The 18,289-nt window shown below is 43.7% G+C and overlaps 1 protein-coding gene and 1 long non-coding RNA gene across 2 annotated transcripts in view; both read left to right on the plus strand.

Moving 5' to 3' along the window:
* Positions 1-2,397: 2,397 nt before the first annotated feature.
* Positions 2,398-7,757, plus strand: LOC115479759. The gene is made up of 3 exons (XR_003943754.1): positions 2,398-2,409; positions 6,397-6,400; positions 7,681-7,757. It is a non-coding gene; the product is annotated as an uncharacterized LOC115479759 (long non-coding RNA).
* A 5,720-nt stretch (positions 7,758-13,477) lies between these two features.
* The window catches only part of LOC115480419 (cytochrome P450 2A4-like), a 45,970-nt gene continuing 41,158 nt past the window's right edge, over positions 13,478-18,289 (plus strand). The window contains exon 1 of the mRNA XM_030219088.1: positions 13,478-13,766. Within this exon, the coding sequence (XP_030074948.1) occupies positions 13,575-13,766 (192 nt within the window). The 5' untranslated portion in view covers positions 13,478-13,574. The remainder of the gene's footprint in view (positions 13,767-18,289) is intronic.

Here is an 18,289-nt window from a genome sequence, read left to right on the forward strand (position 1 = left end):
GACAAAGCCACACACACACACAATACAACAGAAACACACCCTCAAATGCACACACCAATCCATCCCACTTTGCCAGCACAGCACATCCCCCAACCCCCCAAGCAAAAAACAAAAAAAAGACACACATCAACAACCTGCACACACACCCCACCCTCACATACTCACACACACACACAAAATAACTCTGTGACCCATACACACAAAAAAAAAAAAGCCACATGCTAGCGCCTGTTTCATTGGTTTGGGAAACGGGCCTTTTTTACTAGTAGACATTAATTCAGAAAATGGAAAGATGTCCTTAGAATGCGGGAAAGACCCATGGAAGGGCGTTCTAAGGTCACTTTTTAACGCACCTTAATCAAAAGACCCCTAAGTGATCACCCACTATAACATCAAAAACAATCTGCCCATTTGTAAACTCCAGATGCAGTATTGCCCCCTCCTAAAAAAAAGAGTGAAGAGAGCCAAAAAATTCATGCAGGGTGCCCAGGTTTCATACATCACGGGGAACCTACACCGAGGGGCCCAGCCTCCTTAAAGTCCACAATTTAGGATGGAGAAATGAGGAAAAAGGGAGACATAAAAATAAAGGGGGAGGGGAGCAACAGTTCAAAAGAAATAATATGCAACTAGTGTGACCATCCTACATGAAATCCTTTTAAGACTATTAAGCAGAAGAGGAATCAACAACGCTTGAGATATCCAACAAAAAGGAGTTGTAATAAAGATTGGTGGATCCTTTAAAAAATACATACTTTGTATTCCTTCACTTAATAATGCACTTGCAAGGAAATTTCAGTAGAAATATTGCAACAATTTATAAAACTTTTGGGGCCGGATTCTATAAATGGTGCTCAGAATTGGGCACCAGAAAAGACAGGTGCTAAGCTGTAGTCTATAAAGGGTGCATACCCTTTCTAGAATAGTGCTTAAGCGTGAATCTCATGCCTAACTTTAGGGTGGGGAAGCAGGGCAGGCAACATGGCAGCGAACAATGGTAGAAGGGGTTTGGGCACCCCTGCCAGCCAGAACAGAAGACCTTGAGGGGCCCAGGACCCCCATGGCTACACCACTGGTGTGTGTGTTTCTGTGGTGTGTTTGTCTGTCTATGCATCTGTGTGTTTTATGGTATACATGTGTGTCTATGTATCTGTGTGGCTTTATCTTTACTTTGTGGGGGGTTTATTTGGTGTATGTGTGTGCTTGCATTCTGTGTGTTTCAGTGCATTGCCTGCATCTGGAGTATAAACTTCAAGATTTAAAAATTGATATGAATGATATCCAACAGAGGATATTGGAAACCAAGTGCAGGAAGCATCAAGGTATGCAGAAGAGACTTTAGGGACAGCCAACACAAAATGGACACTGTCCCATTTTGAGAAGGAAGAAGCCCCTTCATCTATGGTCCAAACACATCTATCCAAAAGCGCATGAAGAAATACCCATACAAATCCAGAACCATTTTTTCAGTGTGATATTGGTGTAAACAATTAAATGACTGGTGGCTGTGTATAGGCATTTTGAAAAGCTTTGACATGGAGGATGTGCACAGAATTAATTAGTTATCAGTACAGGGGGCTCTCTGATAGCCCTGGGTTGATTAAAAAGTAAATCCAAAGAAGCAGGTAGAAAACTGATGGGCCCCAAAGCTGACCTCTTTAAGTTTATTTATTTGCTCACAATTTATTTCAGTAGTAGGTCAGGGTGAGATACATTCAGGTAGAGTAGGGATTTCCCTGTCCCTGGTGGGCTCAAAATCTAAGTTTGCAGCTGAGACAGTAGTGACTTCCCAAGATTACAAATGTAGCAGCAGGATTTGAACTGTTATGGAGTTTCCCTGGTTGTCAGTTCAGTATTATAACCACTAGGCTACTCCTCCACTCCTAAATTTGTTTTTAAGGGCATAGGTTTTCAGCTGAAAATTGATCTTAAATTATGAGCTTAACAGTTATGGGCTGAAAGAGAGCACCTTATAGAGTGGAGGAGTGGCCTAGTGGTTAGGGTGGTAGACTTTGGGCCTGAAGAACTGAGTTCAATTCCCAGCACAGGCAGCTGCTTGTGACTTTGGGCAAGTCACTTAACCCTCCATTGCCTGCCATGAGTGGGAGAGTACAGATGTAACAAGAAAAGATTTGTTTTTGTTCCCGATATATCCCATGAAAACCAAAAATGGAGATGACAGTTTTTGTTGCTCCGCTCTGTTGTTCTTCACTTGGGATCATCTTTTTATTGAAAATTCCATTGCAAAGACTACTACTACTACTATTTAGCATTTCTATAGCACTACAAGGCATACGCAGCGCTGCACAAACAGAAGAAAGACAGTCCCTTCTCAAAGAGCTTACAATCTAATAGACAAGAAATAAAGTAAGCAAATCTAATCAATTAATGTGTACAGGAAGGAGGAGGGTAGGTGGAGGCGAGTGGTTACAAGTGGTTACGAGTCAAAAGCAATGTTAAAGAGGTGGGTTTTCAGTCTAGATTTAAAGGTGGCCAAGGATGGGGCAAGACGTATTAATTTATTGGTCTGTGAAATATTAGTTCAGTTTTCAAATAGGTTAATCTGTGAACGTAACTCTCAAAGATACGAGAATACCTTTTTTGAATATTGGACTCTATGCTATCAAGCCACAATGTGCCAGGATGGCCGATGGTGAGATGTGGAGGGGCATTTTGGATACAACGTCTACATCCGACTTTGGACACTTTGCAAAAAATATCCAAAAACCCAATAGCGAACATGGCCATTTTCAAAACAGAAAAACGTCCTTTTGTTTTGAAAATGGTCACTTGCTAGACGTTGTTGTGCTCAGTGCGTCTATCTTTATGGACCATTTTTAGAGAGAAAAAAACACATCCAAGTGAAAAACACACAAAACCAAGCCATTGGGTCATAAGGGGAGTCAGCATTCTTAATAGACTGGCCACACAGACATCCCAGCAGAGAAGTGGGGCACCTGAGGGGACATAAGTACTTAAATAATGCCATACTGGGAAAAGACCAAAGGTCCATCGAGCCCAGCGTCCTGTCCCCGACAGCGACCAATCCAGGTCAAGGGCACCTGGCAAGCTACCCAAACGTACAAACATTTTATACATGTTATTCCCGAAATTGTGGATTTTTCCTAAGTCCATTTAGTAGCGGTCTATGGACTTGTCCTTTAGGAAACCGTCCAACCCCTTTTTAAACGCTGCCAAGCTAACCGCCTTCACTACATTCTCCGGCAACGAATTCCAGAGTTTAATTACGCGTTGGGTGAAGAAACTTTTTCTCCTATTTGTTTTAAATTTACTACACTGTAGTTTCATCGCATGCCCCCTAGTCCTAGTATTTTTGGAAAATGTGAACAGACGCTTCACATCCACCTGTTCCACTCCACTCATTATTTTATATACCTCTATCATGTCTCCCCTCAGCCGTCTCTTCTCCAAGCTGAAAATCCCTAGCCTCCTTAGTCTTTCTTCATAGGGAAGTTGTCCCATCCCCGCTATCATTTTCGTCGCCCTTCGCTGCATTTTTTCCAATTCTACTATATCTTTCTTGAGATGCGGCGACCAGAATTAAACAAAATACTCAAGGTGCAGTTGCACCATGGAGCAATACAACAGCATTATAACATCCTCACACCTGTTCTCCATACCTGTCCTAATAATACCCAACTCTGCAGTGGACTTCACATAAAAGGTCCCAGGTACACATCTCACCTTATATGGTGCTTAGGCCTCTCCCAGTGCATCCCAGGATGCACCTGACAGGGGCTGGGAGCTGCCGTTTTGAGAAGGGTGGGCCCAGAGGCAGGATGGAGGTATTTTAGGGGTCTGGAGGATGAAAGGGAATCCCACTACACCACCTGGGCTTTGTGGCGACTAGGGGGTTCTGGGACAGACCAGGCTGGACCCCCCCCCCCCCCCCTAGTTGCCACAAATGGAGATTTCTTTTTTGGGGGGGTGGAGGGGGGTCAAAAGGTACACTGGACCACTAGGGATGTCATTAGGTGGTGGGGGGGTTGAGAGTTCCACGACCACAAGGGATGTCATGGGGGGAGGGGTCAGGAGAGGGTCTGCCGGACCAACAGGGAGGTTTTTTTATGGCTCATTGTAATGCATTTGCATAAGGTTGTCGGTAGCTGCTATGGGGAACAGTGAAAGGGATGCAGAACCCCTTTGTGCATTAGACGCTAAATAAAATTTGCTTTAGAGAGGCTACAACCATTGCAAGCAAGGTAAGCTTTGGGCATCAGGCCCTTGGTCGTGATAAAAACAGGTCTAGACCAAAACGTCTAAATGGTAACCCTGGACATTTTTCTTTTTTTCCATTATGGCAGAAAAACATCCAAGTGTTGGGAACGTCCAAATCCCCCCACCCCCACCCCCACCCCCATTGCACCCTCCTTGTGATTTGGATGTACTACAGATGATCTGCATAGAAAAATGTCTTAAAATGTGTTTCAAAAATAGTGATTTGGACATTTTGGCAAAAAAAAAAAAAACATCCATCTGCTGTTTGTGCCGCCTTTTGGACATTTTTCTATTTAAAAAATGAACTCCTTATTGTACTAAAGTGCAACAGGGAAAGGAAGCTACAGCTCTGTGGCCTTTACTATTTCATCAGACCTCATGGACTTTGATGTTTTTTTAAAGCTGGGCCAATGTTTTTATTTGTTTTGTTACGTAGCCATCTGCTCTTCCAGCCTGACAAAATAAACCTTATCTGGAACGTTATAGATTGATATTCTATTACTGTCTAAAACATTCCTCCTATTTTGACATGGCAGCATATGACAGTTCTGGAAATGACATCTTTGGCTTGCCAAGTAAAAGGAACTGCTTGGAAGAGGACTTGTCCCGCAAATAGTTCTTTCTGTTCATTGCCACAATGATCTTGGGCAAGTCACTTAACCCTCCATTGCCTCAGGTACAAAATTAGATTGTGAGCCCTCCAGGGACAGAGAAATACCCAGTGTACCTGAATGTACCTCACCTTGAGCTACTACTGAAAATCCAAATAAATAAAAATCATGCAACATTTTTTCCTGAAACCAACTAGAGATCCTGAAGTCACCAACTAGGTGCTGGGAGAACTGTCTTGGGTGTATAGCACTCTAGTACCAGTTCTCTATTCTCCTCCGATGAGCAACCTTCATTGTAGATTCCCCCCTCATACCTGTCTTAGAATCCCTTGTAATCTAATGGTGTATTCAAGGCAGGAGTGATCCCCAGCAGTGGCTCCTACCCATGCTGGCTCTGCTCTCAAAATGGCTGCCATGACCTCTAACAGCAATCTCACAAGACTGCCACAAGAGGTCACGGCAGCCATTTTGAGAGTAGAGCTGACATGGGCAAGAGCTGCTTTTGATACAAAAGTTTAGCAGGAATTTAAGTCCATAAATTTGGAATGATAAGTTCCTTAGGACTTAGCCTCTCTGTGGAGATATGACATCAGCTGTCACTCCAAATGTGTTGCAAAGTCTGCCATTGTAAAAGTACTGCGCAGGGGCGTAGCCAGACACCCAATTTTGGGTGGGCCTGGGCCCAAGATGAGTGGGCAGACGAACCTCGCCCCGTCCCACAGGTGATTTGATCTCTCCTTCTCTCGCCTGCATGCCATATGGTCTCTGAAACATCCCCCCTCTCCCGTATACCTTTTAAATATCAGATTTTCACCATCATAATACACACTGCTCATGTTGGCCCCACACCCTTCCCTCTGATGCAACTTCCTGTTTCCGCCTACACAGAAATACATCAGAGGGAAGGCTATGAGGCCGGTGCAAACAGTATGTATGTCACTGCTCACTGCAGGCAAAGATCTGCTACTTACAAGGTATGCAGGAGGGACACTTGTTGGGAGTTTTCGGCTGGTGGGGCTTAGGAATCCCTGCCAGCCACATTATAGATGTGTTGCTACTGGGTGGGCCTGAACCCAAAGTGGGTGGGCCTGGGCCCACCCAAGCCCACCCTTGGCTACGCCACTGGTACTGCGGCTTTTAGTTTGTTTTCATTAGCTGAGGTCCATGTGCATGGAGGCTATTTTGCATGGAGGTAAAAAAATAGTCTTTCATTATTTAAATTATTATATATATTCTGGCTTGAATACTAGTTTGGTGATTCTAAAGAATTTCCAGGCTCTGTTGGGTATGATGAAGATGCAGAAGACAGATTTTATGAGCAAGTAAACTGCAGTGATTGTTTTCAAGCACAAGTACTGGTCAGCTTATAGTGTTAGTAGGGAAATGATATTACAATGAAATGACGTTTATCTATTAGAAAATAATTTGAGAAATGCATTGCTCTTGATTGCAATTTTTCAGAGCATATACTCCTTGCATTTAGTAACATCAATGGACTTTTTTACTCTGGATTGTGCATCAGGCTGATATAATGTCCACTGTGTAGACCAGTGTCTGAACTCCTTTACCCTATTTTAGTAAGAATCTATATTATTATTATTATTATTTGTAGCATTTGTATCCCACATTTTCCCACCAATTTGCAGGCTCAATATGGCTTACATTATGCTGTAATGGCGATCGCCATTTCCGGGTAGAGAGTTACAAATGATATTACATTAAGGTGCATACTTGGTAAAGTATAGTACAGTATGGTATTGCATAGAGTTCCTGAGTGATAGAGTAAATTTTAACATGTTAGATAATCAACTATAGAAAGTTCATTTCTGTTATATCATGTTTGTCCTTAATTAGTTTTATAACTAAATACAAAACGGGAAACATCTCAATGCTACTTTCTTTTGTTACTTGTGCAAAGTTTGGGTAAGCATAAAAAGCTGATAATCATCATTTTTTAACACATTCTCACAAAGTTCCTGTCTCAGAGGATATTTAACTACATCTGCATTGACTTGGGAACCTAAACTTGCCAGAAGTGTGGGGAAGTCCTTGTTAAAATGAGTTTCCCAGTTATCAAGAAAAACAAAAAAGGCAACAGTCTACTTGCTACATAAAAGTCTGTTATAAAAAGTAGACCGATACACATATATAAAAACAAAGAAATAATTTATTCAAACCAAGATAAAAGCAGTACCCGACATGGTCACGTTTCGCCCTCAGGCTGCGTCAGGGGTAAAACTAAAAATCAGGGGTGATCAACATACTCCTTCAAAAAAAGCTGTGCTTGTTAACAGACACTGCTCTGGATCAAAGTGCAACAGCATTGGTTCACATTCACACAACCAATCTTTAGTTTTTGGTTCCAATTTCAGCTTTGGCTGAAACCAGGTGATACGTTTTGGCTGAAAGTGTTTAGACCAGCGGTTCCCAAACTGTGCATCATGGTACTGGTGCACCGCAGCAAACTCTCAGGGGTGCCGTCTGACATATTTTCCTGCTCCCTCCTCCTGCCAGCCGAACCACCACTGCTGCTAGATGAGCAGCAACAGCAAAACAAGCTGCAGCCACATAGGGCTGGATACTTCATACACATGGCTGATGATCCTGCCCCCTTGAACATCACTTCCTGTTCCAGGGCACAGCTGCCAGCTGCATGTATGGAGAGTTCGGTCCCGCATGGCTGCAGCTTGTTTTGCCACTGCTGCTGCTCTAGAGAAGCAGCAGCAGCAGGGATGGGTGTCTGTAGGGGGGGGGGGGAGCAGATACTGGATTGGGGGGAGAAATAGAGGGTGCTTAGGCTTGATTAAAGGGGGAGCGCAAGAGAGGGCAGAGACTGAATGAAAGTGGGGAGAGAAGGTCAGAGGCTGGATGAAAGTTGAGAGAGGGACGGCAGAGGCTGGATGGAATGGGGAGCAAGAAGGAGGCCAGCAAAGGTAGGACTCAATGCTGTTGGAGGCAGGAGCTTGGGCCTTGTGGGGGGGGGGGGGGGGGGAAGACTTGGCACAGTGACCCGAGAAAGTTTGGGAATCACTGGTTTAGACATTCAGTTAACAGTTTCATCCAAAACTGAAAAAAGCAGTTTCAGTCAGCTTCTACCTTTAGATAACTTGGCATAAGCCCAGGATATTCTCCTGTGCTGTATTTGCACAGTGTGAGCTCTTCTATCAGGCTCCAGGACTTCCCTGGAGTAGGAATATTTACACTGAGCCCATGTCATGCCTCAGGATACAGGAAAAATATTTTACTGCTTGATAAAGAATAAACTGGGTTTGAGATTTTGGGAAACATGTTTTGTACCTATGGTCCAAATCATGTAACTAATGGTATCAAAATGAAGACAATCTTAAGCTGCTCTGAACACATTAACGTCATGTTAACCATGTCTGTTCCTCTCCAGTGGAATGACATACTTCATTGCTTTAAGACAGTAGCTGGTTTGCTTCGCTTAATTCTGCTGGTTTCAGCACTGAAGAACAGCATCAGTAAACTATTAAACCCATTCTCTCTTACACATACTTGGATCTGGATTTATAATATTGGTGCACCACATTCTCTCGCATTTATTCTCTGGTGTTTGGTAGTCTGGCATGACAGATCAGAACCCCAGAACCGCTGGCCACCTCTGGAGCTCAGAGAAGGATGACTTTCTTTCCTTCTGTAGTTTATTGCTCATCTCCCATTTTCTCCTTATCTTTCTCATCTCCCCTTCCCACCCCACCCCCACTTAGTTACTGCCATCAGACTTTGGATTTTCTTCATGGGTCTAGCACTGCTGTTCAGATGCAATCGGGGTTCAAGGCACAAGATGGTTCTTTTTATCAGCTCTGCACTTGGCTAGGTGGTACAGATTGCCCCTTCAGTGAATCAAGCATCCCTTCCTTTCCACCAGTATGACGAAGAAGGGCAATCTTCCAAAGCTAATCAAGAAATGTATTAAGTTATGTCCAATAAAAAAGGTATCATCTTATTTTCTTTTCCATGTTTTATTTTGTTTGATTTCTATTGATAACCACCAGTATGCCAAAACCAAACAGTATATCCCTTCTGAGCATGGGCATAGCTATGGTTAGGCACATTTTGCTGTAGCTGGCAAGGATCCCCAAACCACACCAGCTGAAAACATCCTCCAGATGCCCCCAGAACTACCCTCAGCCAAGCTCAGCAGTATTCCTGAGCTACCGACACTGGCACCATGCCCGTGCTCAGTTCATGTACGAGAACTGAGTAAGGCAGGGTGCCAGCTTTGGCAGCACTGACTACCGAGTTTGGCTGAGGGCAGTTCTGGGGGCCTTTGGGGGATGTTTTCAGTTGGAGAGCTCTATCAGCTAAGGTATATAAATTTTAAGTTTAGCTGAGGGAGGTGTACTGGGGGCAGGGAGGGGTGTGGAGCAGGAGTGGATTGAGGCAGAGAAGAAATGCATCATGACCACCCATTTTGCCTGTTGGTCCACCCCAAATTTGGAAATATGCTACTGTCTCTGTGTTTGTCTTCTTAAAGGCACGATGGTTTGCAGCCCAGCAATATAGAAATAGCTGCCAGCTCATGAGCTCCTGTGTCTTTTAGAGGGCAGACTTGGGTGGTGGGGGGGAACGACATACTAATACCAATACCAATGCAATACTTCTTGACCGCTGTTTTTCCAGTACTAGGGATCAACACTGGAATTTCTTTACATCATGTAAAATAGAGTCTTGCATTGATAGCAGCCAGAGCCTGGAGCAGAACAAGCTGCAGCATCAAGGACAGGTGGGGAGGGGGAGGGAGTGGGAGAGAGACACTGAGGGGACAAGAGGGGCCAGGGACATGAATCTCATGCTCAAGCTAATTGTTGGTCACAATCCACAATCCACCCATTCCACACTTTCTCTTTCAGCCAACTTCGGCACTGGAGCCTCCCACAATGCAACAATGATTTTGCTACTGAGAGAAAAACATGTGATTTATACTAAATTGAACCCGCCGATTCCAAATATGAACTCCAAATTTGTCTGACACGTCTAGATTTTAAGTTATACATGCAAAGCCTATTCACTTATAATATTAATGCATTATATATTGGAACTATTCCAACGGACATGCCCGGACTTGTCCGGATGTGGTCAGACAGGTCTATTGGCTGATGTCAGCAGTAAGTATATGAGGCAAGATGGATAGACGCAAATGTGTTAATGATCCGGACAATTTCTGCTACATATGTGGCAAATACACTGATCAGCGCAAGAATCTGACAAAGCGAGTGCGCCTTGCTTACAAGTATTACTTTGACTGTTAAATTGGAGATCAAGATAAAAGCTGGGCACCTCATGTTTGTTGCACTGTGTGTTACTCTGGGCTAACGCAGTAGTTGAATGGTAAAAGGAAAGGAATGGCTTTTGCAGTGCCGATGGTTTGGCGTGAGCAGAAAAATCACCATTCAGACTGTTACTTTTGCATGACTAAAATCACCAGATATTCAAAGAGAAACAAGTCACAAATTGTGTATCCTGACTGTGAGTCTGCTCTTAAACCAGTACCACACGATGTAGAGAATCCAGTGCCTGCCCCTCCCGCAGCAGGAACGGCAATTGAAACTGACGCTTCTGATCCTGATGAAGAAGAAGATGTTGATTGGCATGATGTATTTCCTGATCCAGAACAACTGGAGGGTCAGCCGCACTTGCTGAGCCAATCAGATTTAGATGATCTGGTAAGAGATCTGTCATTATCTAAAGAAAATTCAGAACTGCTAGCTTCTAGACTTCGGGAATGGAATTTGCTACAATGAAGCACCACAACTTCACACTTTCGTCATCGACATACCAAGTTAGCTACATACTATGCAATGGAAAGTGATGTCTGTTTCTGTACTGATGTAAATGGTCTTATGATGGAGTTAGATGGTACACATGTTCCCGATGAATGGAGGCTATTCATAGACTCTAGCAAAACGATTTTGAAAGCTGTCTTGTTGCACAATGGTAACGAAAAACCATCTGCTCCATTGGCTCATGGGGTTGGAATGAAAGAGACCCAGATTCTATGGAGTTAATTTTGAAAATGATCAAATACTCTGAACATAAATGGAATATTTGTGCTGACCTGAAAGTGGTAGCTGCTGCTTGGCCTACAGTTAGGGTACATGAAGCATACATGTTTCTTGTGCCTATGGAACAGTCGTGATGACAAAAATCATTACAAAATGAGACAGTGGCCTCTCACTCTCAAGCACACAGTTGGTCGGTACAATGTACAACACAAATCACTTCACATTAAACTTGGTTTAATAAAAAATTTTGTAATTGCACTTGATCTTGATGGAAATGGTTTCCAGTATTTGAAGGAGATGTTTAGTACACTGAAAACTGAGGCTAAAATAAAGGCCGGAATTTTTATTGGCCCCGAAATCAACAAACTAATGCATGATGACACATTCAGAACAAAACTCAACCCTCTGGAACTTGCAGCTTGAGATGCATTTGTGCTAGTAGTGCAGAACTTCCTTGGGAACAGACGAGCTGAAAACTATGCTGAACTAGTAGACAACATGCTTAAAGCATATGAACAACTTGGCTGCCGAATGTCATTGAAAATGCTTTTCTTACATTCCCATCTTGACTTTTTCCCACCCAATTTGGGACACGTAAGTGACGAACATGGAGAGAGGTTCCATAAAGACATTTCTACAATGGAGAACAGATATCAAGGCCGCTGGAATCCCAATATGATGGGGGACTACTGCTGGTTTTTGCAACGGGAAAAAATGACCGGTCACAAACGCAAAAGCAGATGCCTGAAGTACTTTTAACAGTACTGGGCCTTGCTGAAGTAAGACTTTTAAACTGGAATACGAGACTTTTTTGAAATGCTGTTATTCCATTACATTTTCATATACTGTTTACTACGAAAACTTTGATGTACATCAAGTAATTGTTGGAGTAAAACTTGTTCTATAAAAAATTATTCAATGCTTTCCAAGTGCTTAATTCATTTGGGCAAACTTATGCATAACAAAATTTCCTGACGTGTTACAACAATTCTGACTTCGGATTTGGAATAAGCACACTAAATTTAGTATAGGACAAATGGTTTTTGCCCAGTAGCACATGAAACATTTTTTTATTGTGACCCATTGTCATGATGACCCTTCACATTTTTGTATGTGCTTTGTGGAAAGCGGCATTTCTCCTAGGGTTCTGGTGTACACAATGACTCCGTGTCACGTTTTTGTTATAAAATTAGTTTTAAATTGTATGGCGTGAAGGAGTAGACCTAAGAGACCTGAGACAGCTGTATTATTGTCTGGCTTATTTGTGCCTTCTCCCGGTCCTTCTTTTATTTTTCTTTCTTTCTCAGTGCTGATTTGAGATGGGTCTCTAGGCTTAGAAGATGCTAGGCAGGGCAGTGAGAGACAAAGCAGGCCAGGTTCTAACTCCACTGCCACTGACTGACCCTGAGGTGAATCACCTTATCTCCCTGTGTAAGTGGGCAGTATTAGTTGCGCCTCGCCTGCTTTCCCCACTTCAGAGATAATCATGCTACCCACGTAGGTTGAATTTTCATTCACCCCCAGAAGTGTTTGCACACATACGTCATGCTTTTCTTGAGCAGGTCAATGAACTTAAGTTTGGATATGAGCAGAAGGGGTGGAGAAACCTAAGGGCTAGCCTGACACCAGCCCAGAGCTAACATGGGAAACTATGCCAACAGGGAATGAGACAGGCTACAGGACTCTGGAATTCGTTGCCAGAGAATGTGGTAAAGGTGGTTAGCTTAGTGGAGTTTTAAAAAGGTTTGGACGGCTTCCTAAAGGAAAAGTCCATAGACCGTTATTAAATGGGGAAAATCCGCTATTTCTGGGATAAGCAGTATAAAATGTTTTGTACTGTTTTGGGATCTTGCCAAGGACATGTGATCTGGATTGGCCACTGTTGGAAACAGGATGCTGGGCTTGATGGACCTTTGGTCTTTTCCAGTATGGCAATACTTATGGACTTATGTACTTATGACAGGAAGGAGGGAGAGAGGCTGGACTAAACAGTGCCCAGGGCATAGGTAGCTTTGGCTGCCCTTTCCCTTTCAGCTCATGTGCTCACAGAGTTCTAGACTGACTCAAAAGGGTAATATGGTACTTTCATGGCTTGATATCCCAGCATTTGCCCTTCAGATCTGTCTCCTGGAGAGAGGTTGATTAAAGGATAGGAAAGAGAAGAACTTCATGCATGCATACAGGAAGTTGACGGAGGGAACAGCAGATAAAAAAGGGAAAAGTACCTTTTGGCCCTGTGCTCAAAATAATTTTGGGTGGTGTTCAAGTTCGGCCAACACCACTGACACCAAGGTATAATGTCCTCTAAAGGCTGCATTATGTAGATCCAAGTTGGATTAATTTAATTATATCGCCTTGCTTAATCTATGGGCCACTGATACCTTACTGGTAATCGGACCCCCTTTCTTCTCCTTAAAGAACAGACAAAAGATGACATGGCTCATATACACATATAGCTGGTTCACTGTTCTGTCCTCTGTGTACAAGTCAGGTACACAACAAAATGAAAAGCACCAGCTTATATGATATGTTTAACCAGGTTACTGTATAACCAAATTACACAATACAATTGAGCAACCGTTAGTCAAATCTTAAATCTTGTCTTTTAAAAGGAAGCCACTGTCAGTCTAGAAAGAGTTGATTTAAAGCAGGAGCACCTGTTAGGACTGTGGAAAGCCCTGTCTCATCATCTTCAAAAATGTTTCTGCTGGAGGCAACCACCATAATCCTAGGTGTCTGTGTCTTCACTTTGATTCTGCTTTCGTTGAAGAAAGATGTTCCTGGACAGAGACAAGACTTGCGACTGCCCCCTGGACCCATACCACTTCCGCTAATTGGCAACTTGTTGATTCAACTGAATGCCAGAAGGTTACTAAGGTCTCTGCTAAAGGTAGGGGGTCTTTCACTCCTGGGGAAATAATGGCAACAATTCTAGAGGTCATTGGCAAGTTATGAGGCATTACACAGTGTGGTAGTAATAGAGCAAAATTATAAAACAGTAGCACGTAAGTGCATGAATGCACACTGACGTGTGTATGTGCTAGCAGATCACTCAGCGTTATTCTTCAGTTTAAGTGTACAACTTGTGCAGCAGTTAAATGCAAGGGACACATGAGTGAAGCATGGGCAGGGGTTTCACTTACACGTGTGACTTACAGAACAATGTAAGGTACACATTAACCCCTAGATTCTATATATCGTGCCAAGATTTCCACGTGGAAATTGAAGCGTATTCATAACAATGCACATAACCTAATTGGTTAAGAAGCTAATCAGTGCTGATAATTGAATGTTAAACAATTATAATCACTAATTGACATTAATTTACACACATATTCTGCAAAGCATTGCATGTAAATTCTATTGTGTGGTGCTGAAAAGGGGGCGTGGCTATGGGCATGGAATGGGCGGATTGTGGACATTCCGAAAAACTATGCACAGGGTTAGAGAATACACCTGCTCCATGCCTAACTTTGGTGCCGGTATTTACACTAAGTTTTACTTGGTGTAAGTGGATGCTCCTACAGTTAGGTGCCATCATGGCCGCTAGGCATATTCTATTACCCCCCTCCCAGGCGTATTCTATAAACCGTGCCTAGATTTAGGCACGGTTTGCAGAATATGCTTAGGTCGAAATTTTTTGGGGCGCTGATTTTTCAGGCACCATATATAGACTTGGGTCCTAAAGTAATGCATTTAGGCTGGGCATTTATGCCCACTATTGACAAGGTAAAAGTTGGCAGAACTCAATGTACAGGGGTGCCCCGACCATTAGGCCACCTGAAGCAGGTGGCACTCTGCAGGGAGCGGCATCTCCTCACTCTTCGAAGAGTGGCATCTCCCCATTCCTTCCTTCACCCGTTCATGGCATTTACCTGTTTCGTCATGTTTGAAACCCGGCAGCAGCAGCGATTTCCATACGCTGCCCTGCTGCCCCTCTTCTCTTTACTGTGGCTGCCTCTCTGATGCAACTTCCTGTTCTGTCAGAGGCTCAGGCAACCAGCCGCAGGAAAGGGAAGAAGTGGGTGCCAGCGGCAGGGCAGTATATGGGAATCGCTGCCAGGTTTGGAACGTGACAAAACAGGTAAACGCCACAAATGGGCTGGAGGTAGGAAGGGGGGCAGCATCTCGGCCCAAGAGGGGGAGGCATCTTGGCATAGGGTGGGGAATGGCATCTCAGCCTGGGGGGAATGGCATCTTGCCTTGGGCTGGCACTGTAAATGTAGGCACACTGATACCAACTTAAGCTAGTATTCTATAATGGAATCTTTGCGCCCCAGTGCCATTGTAGAATTAGCCCTCAGCACGTGTCATTAATGTTTAATCTCTGGGGCCCAGTTATAGAATTGCCCTCTATGTGCAGGCAATATAAGTGATTTTGTCTGAATTCTGCAGACTTCTAAGTGTATATATATATTTTGGCCACAAACTTATTACATGAACAAAATTTATGGGGTTGAAACTGAGTGGGATTTGGGGTTGAGGCAGAGCAGATAATGACAGCAGTGATACTCAGTTGCTATCCACGTAAATTGTCCATATAGGGCTCAATTCAGTAAACCGCGTTCGAAAATCGGCGCTGAAAAAAACATTGACACTCAATGCCATTCTATAATGGGCAGTCAAAGATGAGTGTCCATTATAGAATAGCATTGAGTGCCAATTTCATGCCCAAATGCCTGCTGAAACTATGTGTAATTCCCAGTACCCAATTTGGGCACACATCCACGGTATTCTATAACAGTGTGTGTAAATTTTAGGAGCACCCACTGATCCACCCATGCCTCTCCCATGGCCGCGCCCCTTTTGGGTTGCACCCTATGGGAGCTGGACACATATTGTTATAGAATAGTGCATAGCAAGATGAGCACACAAATTCAAAATGGTGCCAATTAGTAATGAATTATTGGCTGTAATTGGCTCATTAGCCAATAGAATCCAGGGGATAACTACTATTGCAAGACAGAAAAATGACACTGCAAAAAGTGGCTCAATGGCTGTAAAATACTTTATAAATGAAAAGAATCCCTCAGAAACCTGTCGGACCTCACGTCCCAGGTTCTCAACGGGTATGAACTGAGCCGTTGACTTGTTTCTATCATAGGGATTTTTAAACTCTTCTTTTTAATATTTTTTAAAGTGCTCAATGTGAAGTTTTTAAATATAGCAATTCTGACTGCAACCAGTTCAAATATAGGAAAGCGCCAAAACCAAGAAATGCAACACTTAGCTTGTGTCTGTTTTTAATCTCCCCTCTTACATCAGTACACCCTCTTCTTCTGCTTCCCATCCGCCAGACTGTTTGCTGTTGGACTCGTGTGCATGATCATACTGTGTATAGGTTTGGTTTTGTTTCTCACTACCTTGTTTCCCTATACTGCTGACAGTAACCTCTTTGACCTTTGGATCACACTTACTGCCTTTCCCACTGGCAACGTTACCTTGCCAGCCGGAAACGCTACGGTACTTGCAACTACTTCAGTACTTGCGACTACCCCAGCAATACTTGCAACTACTTCTGTATTTGCATCCACTCCTGCTCCACCACCTACTACAGCATCTTACACAAAACTCCAACAGTACACCACAATCACACGCCCGTTTGGATATAGCCCCCCCCAGACGATCTCAAAGATCAGCCCCGCTGCCACCAGTCATCCCACCCCCTGGGCAGACACATCTGCCACGACAGACTTTTCAACTGGCAATCCTCCAGATCCTATTGAAACCTCTGCAACTACTCCTTTCCTCACTGATCCTCCTGTTTTGTATTCTACAACTGTTTCCAATCCTATCAGTAGCTCGGTCCATATTGTCCCCAATCGTACAACTACTTTTGAGGATAATATTGCCTTGCTTGAATTACGACCCACCCCTCCTCCTTCTTCTTTGGTTCCTGCTAGTGACGTTCCTCCTCCCACGCGTACTACTTTAGCCACGTCAAACATCACCGTCCCAGCCACTCGTCCTCCCAGGTAGCTCAACACGCCTAAGTGACCATTAATATATGTCCTACGGTGCCACCGTTTCACCGTTACGTGGCTTCTTCAGGGACTGGTGTTGCAACTACTTAAAGTTCTGCTTTCCGGTTTCAATTTTCTCATTGAAAATCCTCCAACAAAATTGCAACCTATAGCTGCTCTGGTTGTCATCTACTTTGATAAGGAAGGATTTGATAACTTACATAAGTACATAAGTACATAAGTAGTGCCATACTGGGAAAGACCAAAGGTCCATCTAGCCCAGCATCCTGTCACCGACAGTGGCCAATCCAGGTCAAGGGCACCTGGCACGCTCCCCAAACGTAAAAACATTCCAGACAAGTTATACCTAAAAATGCGGAATTTTTCCAAGTCCATTTAATAGCGGTCTATGGACTTGTCCTTTAGGAATCTATCTAACCCCTTTTTAAACTCCGTCAAGCTAACCGCCCGTACCATGTTCTCCGGCAACGAATTCCAGAGTCTTGATCTCCATCGCCAATCAAATCAAAATCCAATCCAGGTCCCAGCCCTTGGAGGACTGGGTCTGGGAGTCCACAGACTGGTGTGAAGGCATCAGTCAAGAGGGCACCAGGGAGATGGAAGGATCTCTTCCCGCAGATCTCTCAGGTTTCCCCCAATTGCTTCTTCTCCCTCCCCTGATCGAAAGAGTGAAGCTGCCCGGGCTACATAAACTTACCCTGTCCAGATTAAAACTCACCCTGTCCAGATTAAAACTCACTCTGCCCAGATTACCGAGACCAATTCCAACTATTTTTTTACCCAGATAGTGTGTTCTGTAAGGATTTAGGGGCATGCAATATGTGAATCTATCTTAGAACATATCCATCTGCACCCGGTTCTACAAAAGAAGTCGAGAAACACAATAAACAAAGAATTTAGAAAGTGCTTAATAAATGTTATTATGTGCTTGGAGGGTGGAAAGGTATAACCTCAACTACACAGTCATTCAGTACCTTACTGCCGGCGCCACACACAGACTCTCTCTGAACTACAGTGGGAGTGAGCAGAGCAGGTGATAATGGTGGTGTGTATTGCATGCCACACGACTCCAGCACCAGCACGGGAAAAAGGTGCGCTGAGTGCCAAGCGGAATGCTTGCACTGAACCATGCTGCTTATATCCTGCATCCTGACAGGGGGTGTGTACGCCACTGATGCACCTTGTACGGATACGTCTCTGGCCTCCAGTGATTGAATCAAAAACTCAAGAATCTGGAAAATTTGCCTACCTGGTGACTCAATCATAGTGACAAATACTGCCATGCAGGAGACCTGGCTTTGATTCCTGAGCCAGGCTTCTGCCCCCCAAACTGACTAGCAATGCTGTGGAAACAGTTTTTCACAGTAGGGATGGGGTATCATTTGACTTACATAGGAAATGTCAATGGCATATCCCATATCATTGCATA

This window comes from Microcaecilia unicolor, chromosome 11, assembly GCF_901765095.1.
Source record: "Microcaecilia unicolor chromosome 11, aMicUni1.1, whole genome shotgun sequence".
NCBI classification, from domain to species: Eukaryota; Metazoa; Chordata; class Amphibia; order Gymnophiona; family Siphonopidae; genus Microcaecilia; species Microcaecilia unicolor.